Source organism: Vulpes lagopus, chromosome 18, assembly GCF_018345385.1.
Source record: "Vulpes lagopus strain Blue_001 chromosome 18, ASM1834538v1, whole genome shotgun sequence".
Lineage (NCBI taxonomy): Eukaryota > Metazoa > Chordata > Mammalia > Carnivora > Canidae > Vulpes > Vulpes lagopus.
The window spans coordinates 22,039,686-22,058,729 of record NC_054841.1 but is presented as its reverse complement, the minus strand read 5'-3'; the positions used below and the strand labels follow the sequence as shown (position 1 = coordinate 22,058,729).

The 19,044-nt window shown below is 39.6% G+C and overlaps 1 protein-coding gene across 3 annotated transcripts in view; it reads right to left on the bottom strand.

The window, feature by feature from the left end:
- Positions 1-19,044, bottom strand: part of RBL1 (RB transcriptional corepressor like 1) — a 61,945-nt gene that overhangs the window by 40,195 nt on the left and 2,706 nt on the right. For 2 of the 3 annotated variants that reach the window (XR_005984399.1, XM_041732645.1), the window contains exons 2-9: positions 17,276-17,409; positions 10,965-11,165; positions 10,543-10,607; positions 10,316-10,444; positions 10,047-10,207; positions 5,387-5,436; positions 2,139-2,325; positions 862-1,028 (exon numbers count right to left, since the gene is read on the bottom strand). Coding sequence is in view for 2 of the 3 variants with exons in the window: in XM_041732645.1 (XP_041588579.1) it covers positions 862-1,028; positions 2,139-2,325; positions 5,387-5,436; positions 10,047-10,207; positions 10,316-10,444; positions 10,543-10,607; positions 10,965-11,165; positions 17,276-17,409 (1,094 nt within the window). In the remaining variant the exon portion in view is untranslated. The remainder of the gene's footprint in view (positions 1-861; positions 1,029-2,138; positions 2,326-5,386; positions 5,437-10,046; positions 10,208-10,315; positions 10,445-10,542; positions 10,608-10,964; positions 11,166-17,275; positions 17,410-19,044) is intronic. The other variant, XM_041732646.1, reaches the window with a different exon arrangement.

Genomic DNA, 19,044 nt, shown 5'->3' with positions numbered 1-19,044 from the left:
AATCTTAATTCAGAAATGACAAATAAATCCAAGACTATGAGAAAGAAAGTGGTGTGTACAAAGCCAGATAATTAGTGGAGGGTTCAGGACTCCCAACTCTATGTTCAAACAGACCAGAATCATATATAAGAAGAGGTAGGCAGCACATATGGCAAAAATACTTTATGTTCTTATCAAGTACTTTTTCTTATTTATTTATTTATTCATGAGGTACAGAGAGAAGCAGAGACAGAGGCAGAGGAAGAAGCAGGCTCCATGCAGGGAACCTCATGTGGGACTCAATCCCTGGACCACAGGATCACGTCCTGAGTAAAGGCAGATGCCCAACTGCTGAGCCATCCAACCATCCCTTATCAAGTACTTCTAACGCAAGCTGTGACTCTTTGAGTTATTTCCTTCTATTTAGGTTCTCTTTTTTAAATTATGTATTTAAAAACATAACAACAACAAAAACCACATAATAAATTTACCTTAACATTCATTTACTTGTTTTCTTATTTATTGTTAAAGATTTTATTTATCCATTTGAGAGTGAGTGAGAGAGACCACAAGTGGAGTGAGCAGCACAGGGAGAGAAGCAGGCTCTATTCTGAGACCCTTGGACCATGAACTGAGAAGGTAGACACTTAACCGACTGAGCCACCCAGGTGCCCAATTTACCTTAATTTTTATGAGTACATTACAATATTTTTTACCGTGTGCATACTGTTATACAATAGATCTCTAGAATTCATCTTATATGACTGCAACTCTATACCTATTGAACTCATTTCCCCTCCTTGCAACCCTGGCAACCGTTCTAATTTGTTTCTATCAGCTTTTTCCCCCTTAGCTGTACAGGAATATTTAAGTCTTACTTACTCAAAAATATTTATAAGTTGTTCACTTGGTGCATTTTTCAGTCCAGCCACAATACTCTGTAATCGGCTCACACTTTGAGTAGCTGAAGCAACAGGAGTAATGACTGCTTCTTTTTCTCGTAAATATCGCCGTCCTGTCAGTGGGGTAGAAGGTGCAAATGATGTTTTCTGTCAAAAAAGAAAAATCTGTGAGATTAAAAAGTTACCTTGCCCTCATTATGTGTTTAATTCAGTATATATACCACCTTCTCTACTCACATTTAATACTACTTTTTTCTTCCTTCCTCTGGTTAACCACCAAATTTTTACCAACATTATTATGCTAATAACATCTTTACATTTAAGTAACACTTTTCAAAGTACTATCTATAATCTCATTTTATCATAATATTAATTTGAAATATACATATTTTGACTTTACATATGAAACAGGCACAGAGAAGGTAAAAATACTGTTTAAACTGACAAGGGTAATGGCAGAGTTTGGATTGAAACTTCGTTTTCTACTCTAGACCAGTGAATTTTCCAATAGACTTCATCCTCCAACCCATTTTACACATAAATACAGAACTAAGACTTTGCTGCCATTAACAATCTAGAGTTATAGGGCTGAAGTTCAGGGAAAGCACATAGATTCTCATGGGTAGGAGAAAAAACTAAATTTTAAAACAACAGAACAGTGGTTAAAGTGATGCAAAGAAAGGACAGGAAAGCATAAATTCTTTTTTTTTTTTAAATAAAGATTTTGAGAGAGAGACAGCACTCATGTACAGGGGAGGGAGAGGCAGCGGGAGAGAGACAAGTAGACTCCTCATTGAGCAGGAGCCTGATGTGGGGCTTGATCCCAGGACTCCTGAGATCATGACCTGGGTTGAGGTCAGAAGCTTAACTGACTGAGCCATCCAGGTGCCCCACATAAATCATTCTTCATGTCTAACGATGCATACCCTACTGAAAAGTGCAGGTGTTCTGGGAAAATATATCAAAAATATGAAAAACATCAAGAAATGAGGTAAATGACAGGGATGAGCACTGGGTGTTTATACTATATATTGGCAAATCGAACTCCAATAAAAAAATACAAAAAAAAAAAAAAAGAAATGAGGTAAAAATACTAAATGCCATATTTTAAAAAATTACCTTTTAAGGCTTTCATGGGAAATATAAATAAGTAGAAGAAACTCAAGATTTAACTTGAAAGATGCTTCTGTTGTTAGTGGAATCACACACAGAGAGAAAAAGATCATTCTAGACTGAGGCCAGGCTAAGTTATATTACTTTTTCAAAGTGCTGTTGAAGACTACAGTCCACATTAGCTTGTGCTGTCAGTTTCCCTAATGGGGTTTCACCAGTGAACTTTCGAGGAGTTCCAATTTCCTCTTCTGCATCTGCTCCCAAAAAGATCCTCTCATCAAAGTCACCAACAGTTAAAACATATTCTTCATACTCCTTGTTCACTGCTTTGCTGAAAAGAGATTTTATTTTTTAAAGATTTTATTTTTACTTTTCAAATTTTTATTTAAGTTCGAGTTAGTTTTTTTTTTTTTTAAGATTTTATTCATTTATACCTAAGATACACAGAGAGAGACAGGCAGAGACATAGGCAGAGACAGAAGCAGACCCCATGCAGGGAACCCGACGTGGGACTCGATCCTGTGACTCTGGGATCATACCCTGAGCCAAAGGCAGATACTCAATTGCTGAGCCACCCAGATGTCCCTAAATTTGAGTTAGTTAATATACAGTGCTATGCTGGTTTCAGGAGAATTCAGTGATTCATCACTTATATAGAATACCCAGTGCTCATCATAACAAGTGCCCTCCTTAATACACATCACCCGTCTAGCCTATCTCCCACCAACCTCTCTGCATCACTTCTCAGTTTGTTTTCTAAGTCTCTTATGGTTTCCCTCTCTTTACCCCCCTCCCATATGTTCATCTATTTTGTTTCTTAAATTCTACTCTTAAGTGAAATCATATGGTACTTATTTTTCTTTGCCTATTTCGCTTAGCATAATACATGCTAGCTCCAACCATATCATTGCAAATGACAAGATTTCACTCTTTGATGCCTAAGTAATATTCCATTGTATATGTATATACACCACATTTTTTTTAAAGATTTATTTTTATTTATTTATGATAGACCTAGAGAGAGAGAGAGAGAGAGAGAGAGAGAGAGGCAGAGACACAGGCAGAGGGAGAAGCAGGCTCCAGGCCGGGAGCCTGAGGCGGGACTCTTTTCCGGGGCTCCAGGATCGCGCCCTGAGCCAAAGGCAGGCGCGAAACCGCTGAGCCACCCAGGGATGCCCTACACCACATTTTCTTTATCCATTCATCAATTGATGGACATTTGGTCTATCTACATAGTTTGGCTATTGTTGATCATACTACTATGAACATTGAGGTGTATGTACCCTCTTTGAGTCTGTTTTTTTTTAAAAGATTTTATTTTATTTATTCATGACAGACACAGAGAGAGAAAGGCAGAGACACAGGCAGAGGGAGAAGCAGGCTCAATGCAGGGAGCCCGATGTGGGACTCGATCCCAGGTCTCTGGGATCACGCCCTGGGCTGAAGGCAGCGCTAAACTGCTGGGCCACCGGGGTTGCCCTTGAGTCTGTATTTTTGTATGATATGGGGAAATACCTAGTAGGGTAATTGTAGGACTGAAGCGTAGTTCTATTTTTAACTTTTTGAGGAACCTTCATACTGTTTTTCCAGAGTGGCTGTACTAGTTTGCATTCCCACCAACAGTGCAGAGAGGGTTCCCCTTTATCTGCATCCTCATCAACATCTGTTGCTTCCCATGTTAATTTTAGCCATCCTGACAGGTGGTGTCAGGTGGTGTCAGGTGATGTAACAAGTGATGTGGTTACTCATTGTGTGTTTTTTTAAAGATTTCATTTATTTATTTATTCATGAGAGCTACAGAGAGAGAGGCAGAGACATAGGCAGAGGGAGAAGCAGGCTCCCTGCAGGGAATCTGATGCAGGACTCGATCCCAGGACCCCAGGATCATGACCTGAGCTAAAGGCAGATGTTCAATCACTGAGCCATCCAAGTGCTCCTCATTGTGGTTTTGATTTGTATTTCCCTACTGATGAGTGATGCTGAGCATTTTCTCATGTGTCTGTTAGCCAGCCAGATGTCTTCTTTAGGAAAGTGTCTATTCATATCTTCTGCTCATTTCTTTTTTTTCTTTTTGTTAGTTATTTATCAAGAGAAACTATTCCATAACCCAATATTCCTGTTTCATAGTTCAGGAACAAAGGTCAGTGACAAACTTCAATGAAGTCAACCCAAATGGCTCAGCAATTTAGCGCTACCCTCAGCCCAGGGGCGTGATCCTGGAGACCCGGGATTGAGTCTCATGTCAGGCTCCCTGCATGGAGCCTGCTTCTCTCTCTGACTGTGTCTGTGCCTCTCTCTCTGTGTCTGTCATAAATAAATAAAGCTTTTTTTTTTTTTGAAGATTTTATTTTTAAGTAATCTCTACACTCAACGTGGGGCTCTAACTCACAAGCCCAAGATCAAGAGCTGCATGCTCTTATGACTGAGCCAGCGAGATGCTCCAAGAATTTTTTTAAGCTGCTAGAATAAAACTAGGTTATACAATGGATTTATCTTTTTTAAAAAAAAATTATTTAAGTAACTTCTACAGCCTGTTCGGGGCTCAAACTCATGACCCCGAAATCAAGAGTCGCACAGACTACCAAAATGAATGAGCCAGGTACCTCCACAATGGATTTATTTGGACTTAAGATAGATTTTACACTCCAGGGCCTGTTGGGCACCTGGGTGGCTCAGTTGGTTAAGTGTCTGCCTTCCATGAGGTCATGATCTCAAGGTCCTAGGATCAAGTCTTGCATCAGGCTCTTTGCTCAGCAGCGAGTCTGCTTCTCCCTCTGTGATCTCTCTGGCTCTCACGCTCTCTCAAATAGATAAATAAAATCTTAAAGAAAAAAAACATAAACAAAAACAAAAACTCCAGGGCCTGTAAAGGCTGATGACTTTTCAGTTTTTAACTCTTTCCAGCTAATAATCTCAGATGTTCCTATCTGATTATGGACATGCTTCACATTCACATACATGGCAATAATAAATTACTTTGAAAGATAAGCAAAAAGAGAGTATAAACTTAATCTGAAAACTAGCTGAACCTAATTAAGATCTGATCACTGAGAAAACAAAAATGGCTTTGAAATTTAAGTATATTCTGAATTTGCCAATATTTGATTAATAAAAGAACATATATTCAAATATAGAAATCACTGGGTCTATTTATGGGTTTCTCTGCAAGGAGCTCTTTTAAGTGCCAAAGGTTTCTTTTCTTTAAGTACCAAAGGTTTCCTAAAATAAGTGTCCTTAAAGACAAGAAGGATTAGTGACGACATCAGTCTTGCCACTAATGCAGAAGGAACTTGAGTTTGGAGGAGTTACGTTAATGTTCCACTTATCAAATTGCAATAAATCGTCATTGACAGCCTATAATATGGCAAATACCATTAGCGCTAGATACTTACCTATTATCAGTAAAACTAGAAAGGTCCAGGAGGCATTCTCCTTTTAAAACCTAGGAAGAAAAAGCCATTTGTGATATGTAATTAAGCACAATACCATACATACAAAAACATGACATTTATCTAAGTTTTCACATTGGTAGGGTGTTTTTTTTAAGATTTTATTTATTCTGGGGATCCCTGGGTGGCTCAGCGGTTCAGCGCCTGCCTTTGGCCCAGGGCATGATCCTTGAGTCCTGGGATTGAGTCCCGCATCGGGCTCCCGTTATGGAGCCGGCTTCTCCCTCTGCCTGTGTCTCTGCCTCTCTCTTTCTCTATGTCTATCATAAATAAATAAATAAAATATTTTTTAAAAAGGATTTTATTTATTCATTTATTTGTTTCTTTTTTTTTAAATTTTTTATTTATTTATGATAGGCACACAGTGAGAGAGAGAGGCAGAGACACAGGCAGAGGGAGAAGCAGGCTCCATGCACCGGGAGCCCGACGTGGGATTCGATCCCGGGTCTCCAGGATCGCGCCCTGGGCCAAAGGCAGGCGCCAAACCGCTGCGCCACCCAGGGATCCCTATTTATTCATTTATTTGCAGAAGGAGAGAGAGTACAGGCAGAGGAGCAGCAGAGAAAGGAGGAGAAGCAGGCTCCCCACTGAGCAGGGAGCCCAATGGAGGTGCTCAATCCCAGGACCCTGGGACTATGACCTAAGCTTAAGACAGATGTTTTTTTTTTCTTTTTTTTTAAATTTTTTATTTATTTATGATAGTCACACACACAGAGAGAGAGAGAGAGAGAGAGAGAGGCAGAGACACAGGCAGAGGGAGAAGCAGGCTCCATGCACCGGGAGCCCGATGTGGGATTCGATCCCGGGTCTCCAGGATCGTGCCCTGGGCCAAAGGCAGGCGCCAAACCGCTGCGCCACCCAGGGATCTCAAGACAGATGTTTAATTGACTGAGCTACCCAGGTGCCCCCACACTGGCAGTTGTTATAAATAATATACACAAACAGAATTACTGAAAATTTCTTTTAAACCAGGAAAACCTACTTAGCATGCAATTAACTATTTGAAAAATCTGAAGTCAATGAAAACGCTTTTATTTTATTTTTTTTTTAATTTTTTAAATTTATTTATGATAGTCACAGAGAAAGAGACGCAGAGACACAGGCAAAGGGAGAAGCAGGCTCCGTGTACCGGGAGCCCGATATGGGATTCGATCCCGGGTCTCCAGGATCGTGCCCTGGGCCAAAGGCAGGCGCCAAATGGCTGCGCCACCCAGGGATCCCGAAAACGCTTTTATTTTTATTTTTATTTTTTTAAACTTTTTATTTTTTATTTATTTATGATAGTCACAGAGAGATAGAGAGAGAGGCAGAGACACAGGCAGAGGGAGAAGCAGGCTCCATGCACCGGGAGCCCGACGTGGGATTCGATCCCGGGTCTCCAGGATCGCGCCCTGGGGCAAAGGCAGGCGCCAAACCGCTGCGCCACCCAGGGATCCCCCGAAAACGCTTTTAAATTAGTCTATACCAGTAGTTTCTAAATTCTAGTGACAAAAGCATCACTTAGAGAAATTTTTTAAGAGTTATTAATTTGAGAGAGAGAGAGAGAGAATGCACAATTGCACAGCAGGGAGGGGCAAAGGGAGAGAGAGAATCTCAAGCAGGCTGAGTGTGGAACTCAATGTGGGGCTCGATCTCACGACCCCTGAGATCATGAGTCAAAACTGAGTCAGTTGCTCAACTGAGTCACTCAGGCACTCACTTAGGGGAACTATTAAAAAAAATACAGATTAATGGACCTCAAATCCTGAGCAGAGGCAGCATTTTATATAAATTCCCTAAGTGATTCTGACAAACGCTGTCCAATTTTACAGACTGGTCTATGGAGAAGGGAAACCAACATTTATTGAATGATAAATAGTATATCCAGGCAAGAAAAAGATTCAAAGGGAACACAGATACTGTTGCTGGTGAGAGAAGAAAACTATACTGTTTAAAATATTTTCTTTCTTTTTTATTTTTTAAGTAGGCTCCACGCCCAACGCTATGCCTAAACTCTGAGGTCAAGACCGGAATTAAAGATTTGTATGCTCCAACAACTGAGCCACCCACTGTCCCTGTTTATGATATTTGCTATGCATCCACACTATTCTTAGATTACTACACATCAGGTTTGCAAACTCAAATACCTTCAGGGGTCAGGGTTCAACATACATAAATTAAGAGGACAGAAAGCATACTTCCCATCTGAAAAGAGATGGCTATCATTTAGCTTGACAACAGTTACCCATTTAGACATTCCAATACTGGGGGATCCCTGGGTGGTGCAGTGGTTTAGCGCCTGCCTTTGGCCCAGGGTGCGATCCTGGAGACCAGGGATTGAGTCCACATCGGGCTCCCTGCATGGAGCCTGCTTCTCCCTCTGCCTGCCTCTCTCTCTATCATGAATAAATAAATAAAATCTTTAAAAAAAAAAAAAAGAAAGAAATTCCAATACTGTATTGTCATAGCTTTTGATTTTTTTAAAAGATTTTATTTATTTATTCATGAGAGACACAGAGAAAGAGAGGTAGAGACACAGGCAGAGGGAGAAGCAAGCTCCCTGTGGGGAGCCCGATTCAGGACTTGATCCCAGAACCCTGGGATCACAACCTGAGCCAAAGGCAGACATGCAACCACTAAGCCACCCAGGTGCCCAGCTTCTGATTCTTGAAAGTGATTTCTCCAACATCCCCCCCTTTTTAAGTAGGCTCCACGCCTAGTGGGGAGCACAATATGGAGCTTGAACTCATGACCCCAAGATCAAGACATGTGCTGAGATCAAGAGTCAGACAGACACTTAACCAACTGAGGCACCTGGGTGGCTCTTGAAAGATATATATATTTTTTAAAGATTTTATTTATTTGGGATCCCTGGGTGGCGCAGTGGTTTGGCGCCTGCCTTTGGCCCAGGGCGCGATCCTGGAGATCCGGGATCGAATCCCACGTCGGGCTCCCGGTGCATGGAGCCTGCTTCTCCCTCTGCCTGTCTCTGCCTCTCTCTCTCTCTCTCACTGTGTGCCTATCATAAATAAATAAAAAGTTAAAAAAAAAAAGATTTTATTTATTTATTCATGAGAGACAGAGAGAGAGAGAGAGAGGCAGAGACACAGGCAGAGGGAGAAGCAGGCTCCATGCAGAGAGCCTGATGTGGGACTCGATCCTGGGTCTCCAGGATCACACCCTGGGCTGAAGGTGGCGCTAAACCGCTGAGCCACAGGGGCTACCAGAAAGAGATTTTTTTATATTAAAAGTCTTTACAGGGATCCCTGGGTGGCGCAGCGGTTTAGCGCCTGCCTTTGGCCCAGGGCGTGATCCTGGAGACCCAGGATCGAATCCCACGTCGGGCTCCCGGTGCATGGAGCCTGCTTCTCCCTCTGCCTGTGTCTCTGTCTCTCTCTCTCTGTGTGTGACTATCCTAAATAAAAAAAAAAAAAAATTAAAAAAAAAAAAAAGTCTTTACATGTAAATTAAAATGGAATGAAATAAAACTAAAGAACACCCTACACAGGCCAAAAAAAACATCTGTGGCCTATGAGTAGGAGGATGACTGTCCAAATTAGGATACTTTTGGAGTTAAAGGAGATGCTATAATAATTATGCCAAAATAACAATAAAAAAACTAGATAATCTAGGCAAACCAAGATGTATGGTCATTATATCCCAGGACCACTAGTGTGCTGCTTCTGCAGAGCACAAAAGATAATCCTTGAGTTCCCTTCAAAGTTTACCTTGCTAGACATATTTAATGTACAGATGAGCTATCTTTCTCTCTCTCTCTCTCTCTCACACACACACACACACACATATACACATACAGAGAGAGAGGTAAAACTAAATACAAAAGTCTATGTAACAAGAAGAACCATCTAGTTAGGGAAGACTATGCTTGAGGAAAAACCTCATATTATCTACAAAGAGGAGAACCACAGTGATGATCTAATCCAAGCCCCCCTCCTTTTTTGTTTATTTTTTAATTTTTTACCAAAGAGAATACTCAAGGACTAGCTGGATTAAATGGCTCAATATTGGGGAGGTTAGAAATTGAGACCAAGAAGAATAAGCTATTTCATAAATATAGAAATAGTTAATTACTGAGAAAAAAAATCCAGAATGCATATAGGTAACCTGTAAAAGTGGCTACAAAACTGTAACAGATTTTCTGCTCTATTTATATGGAATTAAAGCTATAGTTTTTATATATCATCCCAGCTTTAGTAAACAGTCAGCAGTTATTCAAATTGTGGCAATAAATTAATTTACCTTGATTTCCCGCTTTTCATAATTCTTTATTAGGCTTACTCTAATCTGTTCTTCATAATTCTTTTATTAAAACCTCTTACAGCTATCTCTTCCAGTGCATTTATTGGCAGTACATATAGTTGGTCACAATCTTTAACAGCTCAGTTTTGCACATCACAAAAGATCATAGGCCAATTCTGCATATAGCATTCTGCATCAGAGCAGAGACTGAAACCTGGAAATCTTGACTGGGTCCTATACCTCTGAGAACTTGTTTAGAACATTGTTTTTTCCTTTGAGATTTTATTGCTGACCCTTAAAAGCCTTAGCCATTCACTTCTTTTTTTTTTTTTTTTTTTTTGCCATTCACTTCTAAGTACAGTACCTTTCTATCAAAGAGTTTTGAAATATATGGCTTAAAATAGTGCTCCTTTATTCCTTTTGCTTCTACTAGAAGTCCATCATGCAGTTCACACAGCACAGCAATGATGCAGGGAGGCTCTTCGGAAGCCTTAAAGTCAGCAGTATGGAAATCAGATGGTAAACCTAGTTTGATAGGGTATGAACAGCAAAAGAAAATAGAAGAATATGGTCAACTTTTAAAACTTTTTCTAAATACTGATGACCACTTTTCAAAAATAAATAAGGTCTTACCTTTAAATGTTGGATTCAGCAAGTCACGTCTATTTGGGCATATAATGGCATTGGCAAAAATCAGATCCAAGCAGCACAGAAGTAAATGGTAAGAGTTTACTAAATCATCTCCAATCATACGAAAATTACCTTTATGGAGAAAAAAAGACACAAAGACCAGAAACCTCTCATGTCAAATAATACCAAGTTCCTACAGCAGAATGTAAAACCACAAAGAATCACCTTACCCTTAGTATAAACAAAGAGCGTCCAGCAGAAATTAAAGAGATCCTTAACGCTGCAAGGAATCCTTCTAGAAAGGAAAAAAATATACGTTTTAATTGACTAACATGCTAAATATCACTCAACATTGTTATTTAATTGAAAGAGCAAATACAAGTAACAGTAAAGTTACACGTAAAATTCCATTCACAAAGGACAAATTATGGTTCATTAAATGGACTTAAATCTTTCTAGTTTGCATAAAATAATTAGAATATAAAAAGATGTGAAAGTACTACCCTGAATTTCCAGGTATGAGGATTCTAAATGGATTTTTTAAAAATTTAATTTTTTTGCAAATGGATATTCTGGTAAAAAGCAGACTTTTAAAAATGCAAATTTCCTAAGTTTATAGCATAATTTTTATGTAACAATTAAGGGGTCTTACCTCTGTTTCCTGCTTCGTGGGAACTTTGGTTGCTCTTCATATGGATTTTGAAATATATCTAAAAAAATTGGCTCAAATTTTTTGAAAATTACAGTAGACACCTCAAAATTTCTTTCTAGCCTTTCTACACGTTCACGAAATTCTTGCGGCAGGTTTGACATGTCCATCCACTTCTTCATTTTACTAAAAAACTGTATTAAGCTAAAAAAAAAAAAGCAACATTAAAGTGAGTCCATATATAATAGATAAGTTAACATTTTATTTATGCCTATGAATCTTAAGAATCTTTTTTTTTAAAGAATCTTTACTTAAAAGCCTATATTTATTTCTTTAAAGATTTTATTTATTTCCGAGAGAGAGAGAGAGAGAGAGAGAGAGAGACAGCGAGCACAAACATGAGCAGGGAGAGGGGCAGAAGGAAGACTCCCTGCCGAGTGGGGAGCCTGATGCAAAGCTTGATCTCATGACCCTGGGGATCATGACCTGAGCCAAAGGCAGATGCTTAACTGACTGAGCCACCCAGGTGCCCCAAAAACCTAAATTAAAAAAATAATAATAATAAAAAATAAAAGGCAACCGAAAAACCTCACTCCTAAGTGCTATGAAATTACTCTGGCTTTCAGAATCACTATGGGAATAAAGATTTTGAATTAGTGCTCATTTCATAAATGTCTTCTCCTATGCAAGAAGTGATGGTACCTACCTACCTACTTCTTTTATTCCATACATCATCTAGACAATAATTTGTATATTCATTACAAGGTAAATGTTAATAGATTGTTGAGTTCACAAAATTAGTTTGAGGACAGACAGTATCTCCCCAATAGTTGATTCTGGAAGTTGCTTACAAAGCATCAGACAGTTCAGGGATAAAATTCAAGTGTTTGTGTTCCAGTATGTTGTTCCACCATCAAATATAAATGAAGAAGGTAGCATATACCCAGAAAATCACTTATTACTCCACCTTTCTGGCTTATTCAATTTTTAAAAAAAATTTTTATTTATTCATGAGAGACAGAGAGAGAGAGGCAGACACAAGCAGAGAGGGAAGCAGGCTCCATGCAGGGAGCCCGATGTGGGAATTGATCCTAGGACTTCAGGATCATGCCCTGGGTGGAAAGCCGACACTCAACCACTGAGCCACGGAGGCATCCCTGGCTTATTCAATTTTTTATGTCCCCGTGTTACTATGGTCTTAGATTGAAAATCTGTAGTGTTAAAGTTCACCTAAGTGCGATATACATTTAATGCTATATACAGGATGATTTTTAAAAGAAGATTTTATTTATTTATTCATGAGACAGAGAGAGAGGCAGAGACATAGGCAGAGGGAAAAGCAGGCTCCCTGCAGGGAGCCTGATGCAGGACTTGATCCCAGGACCCCGGGATCATGACCTGAGCCAAACACAGATGCTCAACCACTGAGCTACCCAGGTGTCTCCAAAATGATAGTTTTAAGATTTTATTTTATTTTATTTTATTTATTTTATTTTTTGTTAAGATTTTTTAGTTAGAAGGCATATACCCAGAATATCACTATTACTCCACCTTTTGGCTTATTCAATTTTTAAAAAAATTTTTATTTATTCATGAGAGACAGAGAGGAGAGAGGCAGACACAAGCAGAGAGGGAAGCAGGCTCCATGCAGGGAGCCCGATGTGGGAATTGATCCTAGGACTTCAGGATCATGCCCTGGGTGGAAAGCCGACACTCAAACCACTGAGCCACGGAGGCATCCTGGCTTATTCAATTTTTTATGTCCCCGTGTTACTATGGTCTTAGATTGAAAATCTGTAGTGTTAAAGTTCACCTAAGTGCGATATACATTTAATGCTATATACAGGATGATTTTTAAAAGAAGATTTTATTTATTTATTCATGAGACAGAGAGAGAGGCAGAGACATAGGCAGAGGGAAAAGCAGGCTCCCTGCAGGGAGCCTGATGCAGGACTTGATCCCAGGACCCCGGGATCATGACCTGAGCCAAACACAGATGCTCAACCACTGAGCTACCCAGGTGTCTCCAAAATGATAGTTTTAAGATTTTATTTTATATTTTATTTTATTTATTTATTTATTATTTTTTGTTAAGATTTTATTTTTAGGGATCCCTGGGTGGCGCAGTGGTTTGGCGCCTGCCTTTGGCCCAGGGCGCGATCCTGGAGACCCGGGATCGAATCCCACGTCAGGCTCCCGGTGCATGGAGCCTGTTTCTCCCTCTGCCTGTGTCTCTGCCTCTCTCTCTCTCTGTGACTATCATAAATAAATAAATAAATAAATAAATAAATAAATAAAAAGATTTTATTTTTAAGTAATCTCTACATCCAACCTGGGCCTTGAATTTACAACCCTGAGATCAAGAGTTACATGCTTTACTGGCCGAAACAGCCAGGTGCCTCAGAATAATAGTTTTTATTTATTTTTTAAAAAGATTTTATTATTTATTCATGAGAGACACAGAGAGAGAGGCAGAGACACAGGCAGAGGGAGAAACAGGCTCCCCACAGGGAGCTTGATATGGGACTTGATCCCCAGACCCCAGGAACACACCCTGAGTGGAAGGCAGACGCTCAACCACTGAGCCACTCAGGCGTCCTGGAATAATATATATTTTTTTAAGATTTTATTTATTCATTCATAGAGACAGACAGAGAGAGAGGGAGGCAGAGACATAGGCAGAGGGAGAAGCAGGCTCCACACAGGGAGCCTGACGTGGGACTCGATCCCGTGTCTCCAGGATCAGGCCCCGGGCTGCAGGCAGCGTTAAACCGCTGCGCCACCAGGGCTGCCCAGCAATAATACTTTTTTTAAAAAGGTGATGGAAGACATCATCAGCTAATTGTCCACAGGTATTCATACTCCAAATATGAGATTAAAATCTGAGAATCTAAGAGTCTCTTTAAAATATTTTTTTTAAGATCTTATTTATTTATTCATGACACAGAGAAAGAGAGAGGCAGAGACATAGAGGGAGAAGGCGGCTCCATGCAAGAGCCCGATGCAAGTCTCGATCTCAAAACTCTAGGATCACATCCTGAGCAGAAGGCAGATGCTCAACCGCTGAGCCACCCAGGCATCCCTCTTTAAAAGATTATCAATAACAGCGGGATCCCTGGGTGGCGCAGCGGTTTGGCGCCTGCCTTTGGCCCAGGGCGCGCGATCCTGGAGACCCGGGATCGAATCCCACGTCGGGCTCCCGGTGCATGGAGCCTGCTTCTGTCTCTGCCTGTGTCTCTGCCTCTCTCTCTCTCTCTCTCTCTGTGACTATCATAAGTAAATAAAAATTAAAAAAAAAAAAAAAAGATTATCAATAACAGCAAAAAAAAAAAAAATTTTTTTTTTTTGCCAGATTACTAAATACTTAATTTGGCTGACAAATTAAGAGTCCCTTATAGGAGACTGATTTGGAGGCAGGGATGCTGAGCATGTGAAATTCTTTCCTTTGTGGGGAATCCCCCAATTTTGTGTCTTGCTGCCTACTAGATAGATCAGCTTCACTGAAGTTTGGGTGAAGGCATAAAACCTGAGGTTCTTGATACAGGTCTGGGATTTTGAATCTGGAGCTGGCAGTACAGAGAACTGAGTGATAAATTCTTATAGTAGGATCAACAGCAATATTCAGCTATTAGGGACAAATACAGTGGCAATGTCCAGGGATGGCACTGCTGGCCATGCAAGTCGTGCCCTTGTTAGATGAATTCTTGTGAAATGCATTTTGGCTCTAGCCAGCCTCCTTTTGTTCCTGGGTGTTTTCCAAGTCTATTTTCTCAGGTCATCTTAAAGACTCTGTCAGCTATTCAATATCCTTTCAGTAAATTTCTTTTCTCTTTAAGTCAGCCAAAGTCCATAATTGGTATCTGTTTTTTATAAACAAAAGGTTTGACTAATATATCCTCATATAAATCCATTGTATTTATTGCTATTTCAAAAATGGCTATTCTAAACAAGAACAAAGTACATCAGAATGTTTGGAAACAAAAAAACTTATAGCATTATTATTATCTAAACTATGATTATGATTTTTTAAAAAGATTTTATTTATTTATTCATGAGAGACAGAGAGAGAGAGGCAGAGACACAGGCACAGGGAGAAGCAGGCTCCTTGTGGGGAGCCCGATGTGGGACTCAATCCCAGGACCCTGGGATTAAGACCTGAGCCAAAGGCAGACGCTCAACCACTGAGTCATCCAGGCATCCCTGATTACGACTATTTGTTCATTTATTTAATTAATTTATTTATTTAAACTTTATTTATTCATGAGAGACACAGAGAGAGAGAGAGAGGCAGAGACACAGGCAGAGGGAGAAGCAGGCTTCATGCAGGAAGCCTGATGCGGAACTCGATCCCAGGGCCCCAGGATCACACCCTGGGAAGAAGGCAGGCGCTAAACCACTGAGCCACCCAGGGATCCCTGATTACGAATTTTTAAAGTAAAATAAGAAGTTTTATAAATTTCACAGCTTTCAAAACAATTGCGTTTGTTGGAATTGTTGTAAAGAATACATTACTCCAGTAAGTACATAAAAGATGTTCCACATCAATTGGCCATTGGGGAAATACAAGATACCATTTCATGCTCACTAGAATAGCCATATAATAAAGATTATAAGTATTGGCAAGGATATGGATAAATGGAACCCTCAAACTCTGCTGGTAGGAATGTAAACTCCTGTAGTGACTTTGGAAAACAATCTGACAGTGCCTCAGAAGGTTAAACAGAGTTCCCATATGACCCAACAGTTCCATTTGTACATATTACCAAGAGAAATGACAATATATGTCTACACAAAAACTTGTACACAAATGTTCATAGTAGCATTACTCATAATAGCCAAAAGATGGAAACAACTCAAGTATCCATCAACTAATTAGTGGATAAACAAATTGTGGTATATCCATGTAATGGAGTATTATTTAACCATAAAGAGGAATGAAGTACTGATACATGCCAAGGGCTAGGAAGAGGGAGGAGGAAGCTACTGTTTAATTGTTATGAAGTTTCAATTTGGGAAGCTGAAAAAATTCTGGAGATGTATGATAGTTGTACAACAATGTAAACGTATTTAATGCCACTGAACTGTACACTTAAAATTGGTTAAATGGTAAATTTTTATGTATATGTATTTTTAAAGGATTCACTTATTCATTTATATGTATATATTACACACAAACACATATATACATAGGCAGAAGGAGAGAAGCAGAGTCACTGATGCACTGGGAGCTTGACACAGGGCCAGATCCCATAATTCCGGTATCATGACCTGAGCCAAAATGAAGAGTTGGATACCCAACCAACTATGCCACCTACGTGCCCCTATTTTATGTATATTTTACCATACACACACTCCTAAAACAAATATAGAGTAAGGATGGTAAATACAGGGCATATGTCCCAATAGCAGCATAATACTGAATTTTAATGGCATTCAAAAGAAAGAAAAAATTATTTTGTAAAAATTTAATATAACCAATGTTATAATTAAAATGTATGAAAAATAAATTTTCATGAACAAAATATTTATTCAGGTTCTTTTATAATATGAAAGTAAAAAAAATGGGGCAGCCCGGGTGGCTCAGCGGTTTAGTGTCTGCCTTTAGCCCAGGACGTGATCCTGAAGACCTGGGATCGAGTCCCACATCGGGTTCCCTGCGTGGAGCCTGCTTTGCCCTCTGCCTGTGTCTCTGCCTCTCTTCTGTTTCCCATGAATAAATAAATAAAATATTAAAAAAAAGAAAGAAAAAAATGAATGAATGTCATCTTGATTTATTTATTTATAAAATATTTTATTTATTTATTTATTTATGAGAGACACAGACACACACACACAGAGGCAGAGACACAGGCAGAGGGAGAAGCAGGCTCCATGCAGGGAGCCCGATGTGGGACTCGATCCCGGGTCTCCAGGATCACACCCTGAGCCGCAGGTGGCGCTAAACCGCTATGCCACTGGGGCTGTCCTGTCATCTTGATTTAAATCATAAGTTACTGGAAAACTTGTGGAAAATTTGGAAAAATTACTTCTCAATACTAAAACAATAAGATGCAGACAATTTCTTTATTAAATTAAAAATGTGGGGATCCCTGGGTGGCTCAGCGGTTTAGTGCCTGCCTTCGGCTCAAGGAGTGATCCTGGAGTCCCGGGATCGAGTCCCACATCAAGCTCCCTGTATGGAGCCTGCTTCTCCCTCTGCCTGTGTCTCTGCCTCTCTCTCTCTTTCTCTCTGTGTCTCTTATGAATAAATAAATAAAATCCTTAAGACATTTTTGTATATGGTTAACAGTGTTTGAAAAATCAAAGTGCTTTACCTTAGTTTAGCTGAACGCAGTATTCTGGTAAGTGAAACACAATTTCCTTCCATGATACCCTTCCCAACAGTGGGAATAATGCTTTTGCGGCAGGCAACATATAATGAACATGCCAACCAGTGTATAACTTCTCCCTGGCAAGCAAAAGACAAACAGCAAAATGAATATATTATGTTAAAATGCTTGAGTTCTAGAACTAGAAAAGATCTTAGAACTATCTGGTCTCATTTTCATTATGTATGTAACAGGCCAGAGTGGTGAAGATATTTGCCCAAGGTCACAAAGCTTAGTTTTGCAGGAATGAATATAAAACTCCTTATTCTCAGTCCCACGTAAGATTCTCCAACAGCATTAGTCTAAACATAGATCTCTCACCCACATACCAAATCTAATACTATTGAGAGTCCTCTTAAAATTTCTCAGCCTTAGCTTTCTTGATTTGAAAACACCAGTCATGGCCTTGATGATGCTTAAGTTCTTTTCCACTATTTCAGTTTTATGTTTCTTTTTTAACATGAAGAAAGTTTGGCAGAGAAAGGAAAGAACAGAGTATAAAGAGGACAAGGGAGTCACACATAAAAAGTTCACATCTGGGACACCTGCATGGCTCAGTCGGTTAAGTGTCTGCTTTCAGCTCAGGTCATGATCCTGAGGTCCTAGGATAGAGCCCTGCATCAGGCTTCCTCGTCAGTGAGGAGCCTGCAGCTCCTCCTGTTTGTGCTGTCAAATTAGTAAATAAATTCTTAAAAAAAAAAAAAAAAAAAAAGTTCGTATCTTTCATGTATAACAGAGAAGGCTGTCATTTTTGTGAGGTAAAATTTGGGGAATTATTTACTCAATCTTTAAAATAGTAAGTCTCTCTATTATAGCAGATATCTCAATTTACAATGCTATAAAAAGGTGATGTTTGGGGGACACCTGGGTGGCTCAGTGGATGAGCTCCTCCCTTCGGCCCAGGGCGTGATCCTGGAGTCCGGAGATCAAGTCCCACATTGGGCTCCCTGCATGGGGCCTGCTTCTCCCTCTGCCTGTGTCTCTGCCTCTCTCTCTGTGTCTTTCATGAATAAATAAAATCTTTAAAAAGAAAAAAAAAAAGTGATGTTTGGGAATTCAACACTTAATTGCTTTATTTTTTTTATTGATTTTTAGAAGATTTTATTTATTTATTCATGAGACACAGAGAATGAGAGAGGCAGAGACATAGGCAGGGGGAGAAGCAGGCTCCATGCAGGGAGCCTCATGCTGGACTCAATCCCAGGACTCCGGGATCATGCCCTGAGCAGAAGGCAGATGCTCAACCACTGAGCCACCCTGGCGTCCCAATTGTTTGCTTTATTATTTTTTTAAAATTTTTTTAATTGTCTGCTTTAGACTTAAGATATCTCCAAGCTAGAATCACTTCATGACTTTACCACTGAACTATATATACATAATCACGAAGAACTATACATATGTGAACTACACACATTTTATAATACAACCTGTGTTCCTATTCACTGTTCTGCAGATCCTAAGACCAGTCTCCAAAAGAATAAAACCCTGAAAGACTTGTAATAATCCAAAAGGGAAGGGCAGAAATGGGTGGCCAATAGTTAAAATCCAGTGATACTATCCTAATGTAGTGAGAAGTCTTACTTGCTCAAGGTATTAAATGAGACATGTAAGCTTATGGTTGCATATTTTTAGATACCTTGATTAATAAATTGTTGGGGAAGTACATCCAAGTATTAGATTCTGGGTACAGGTTACTAGATGAAAACACCATTAAG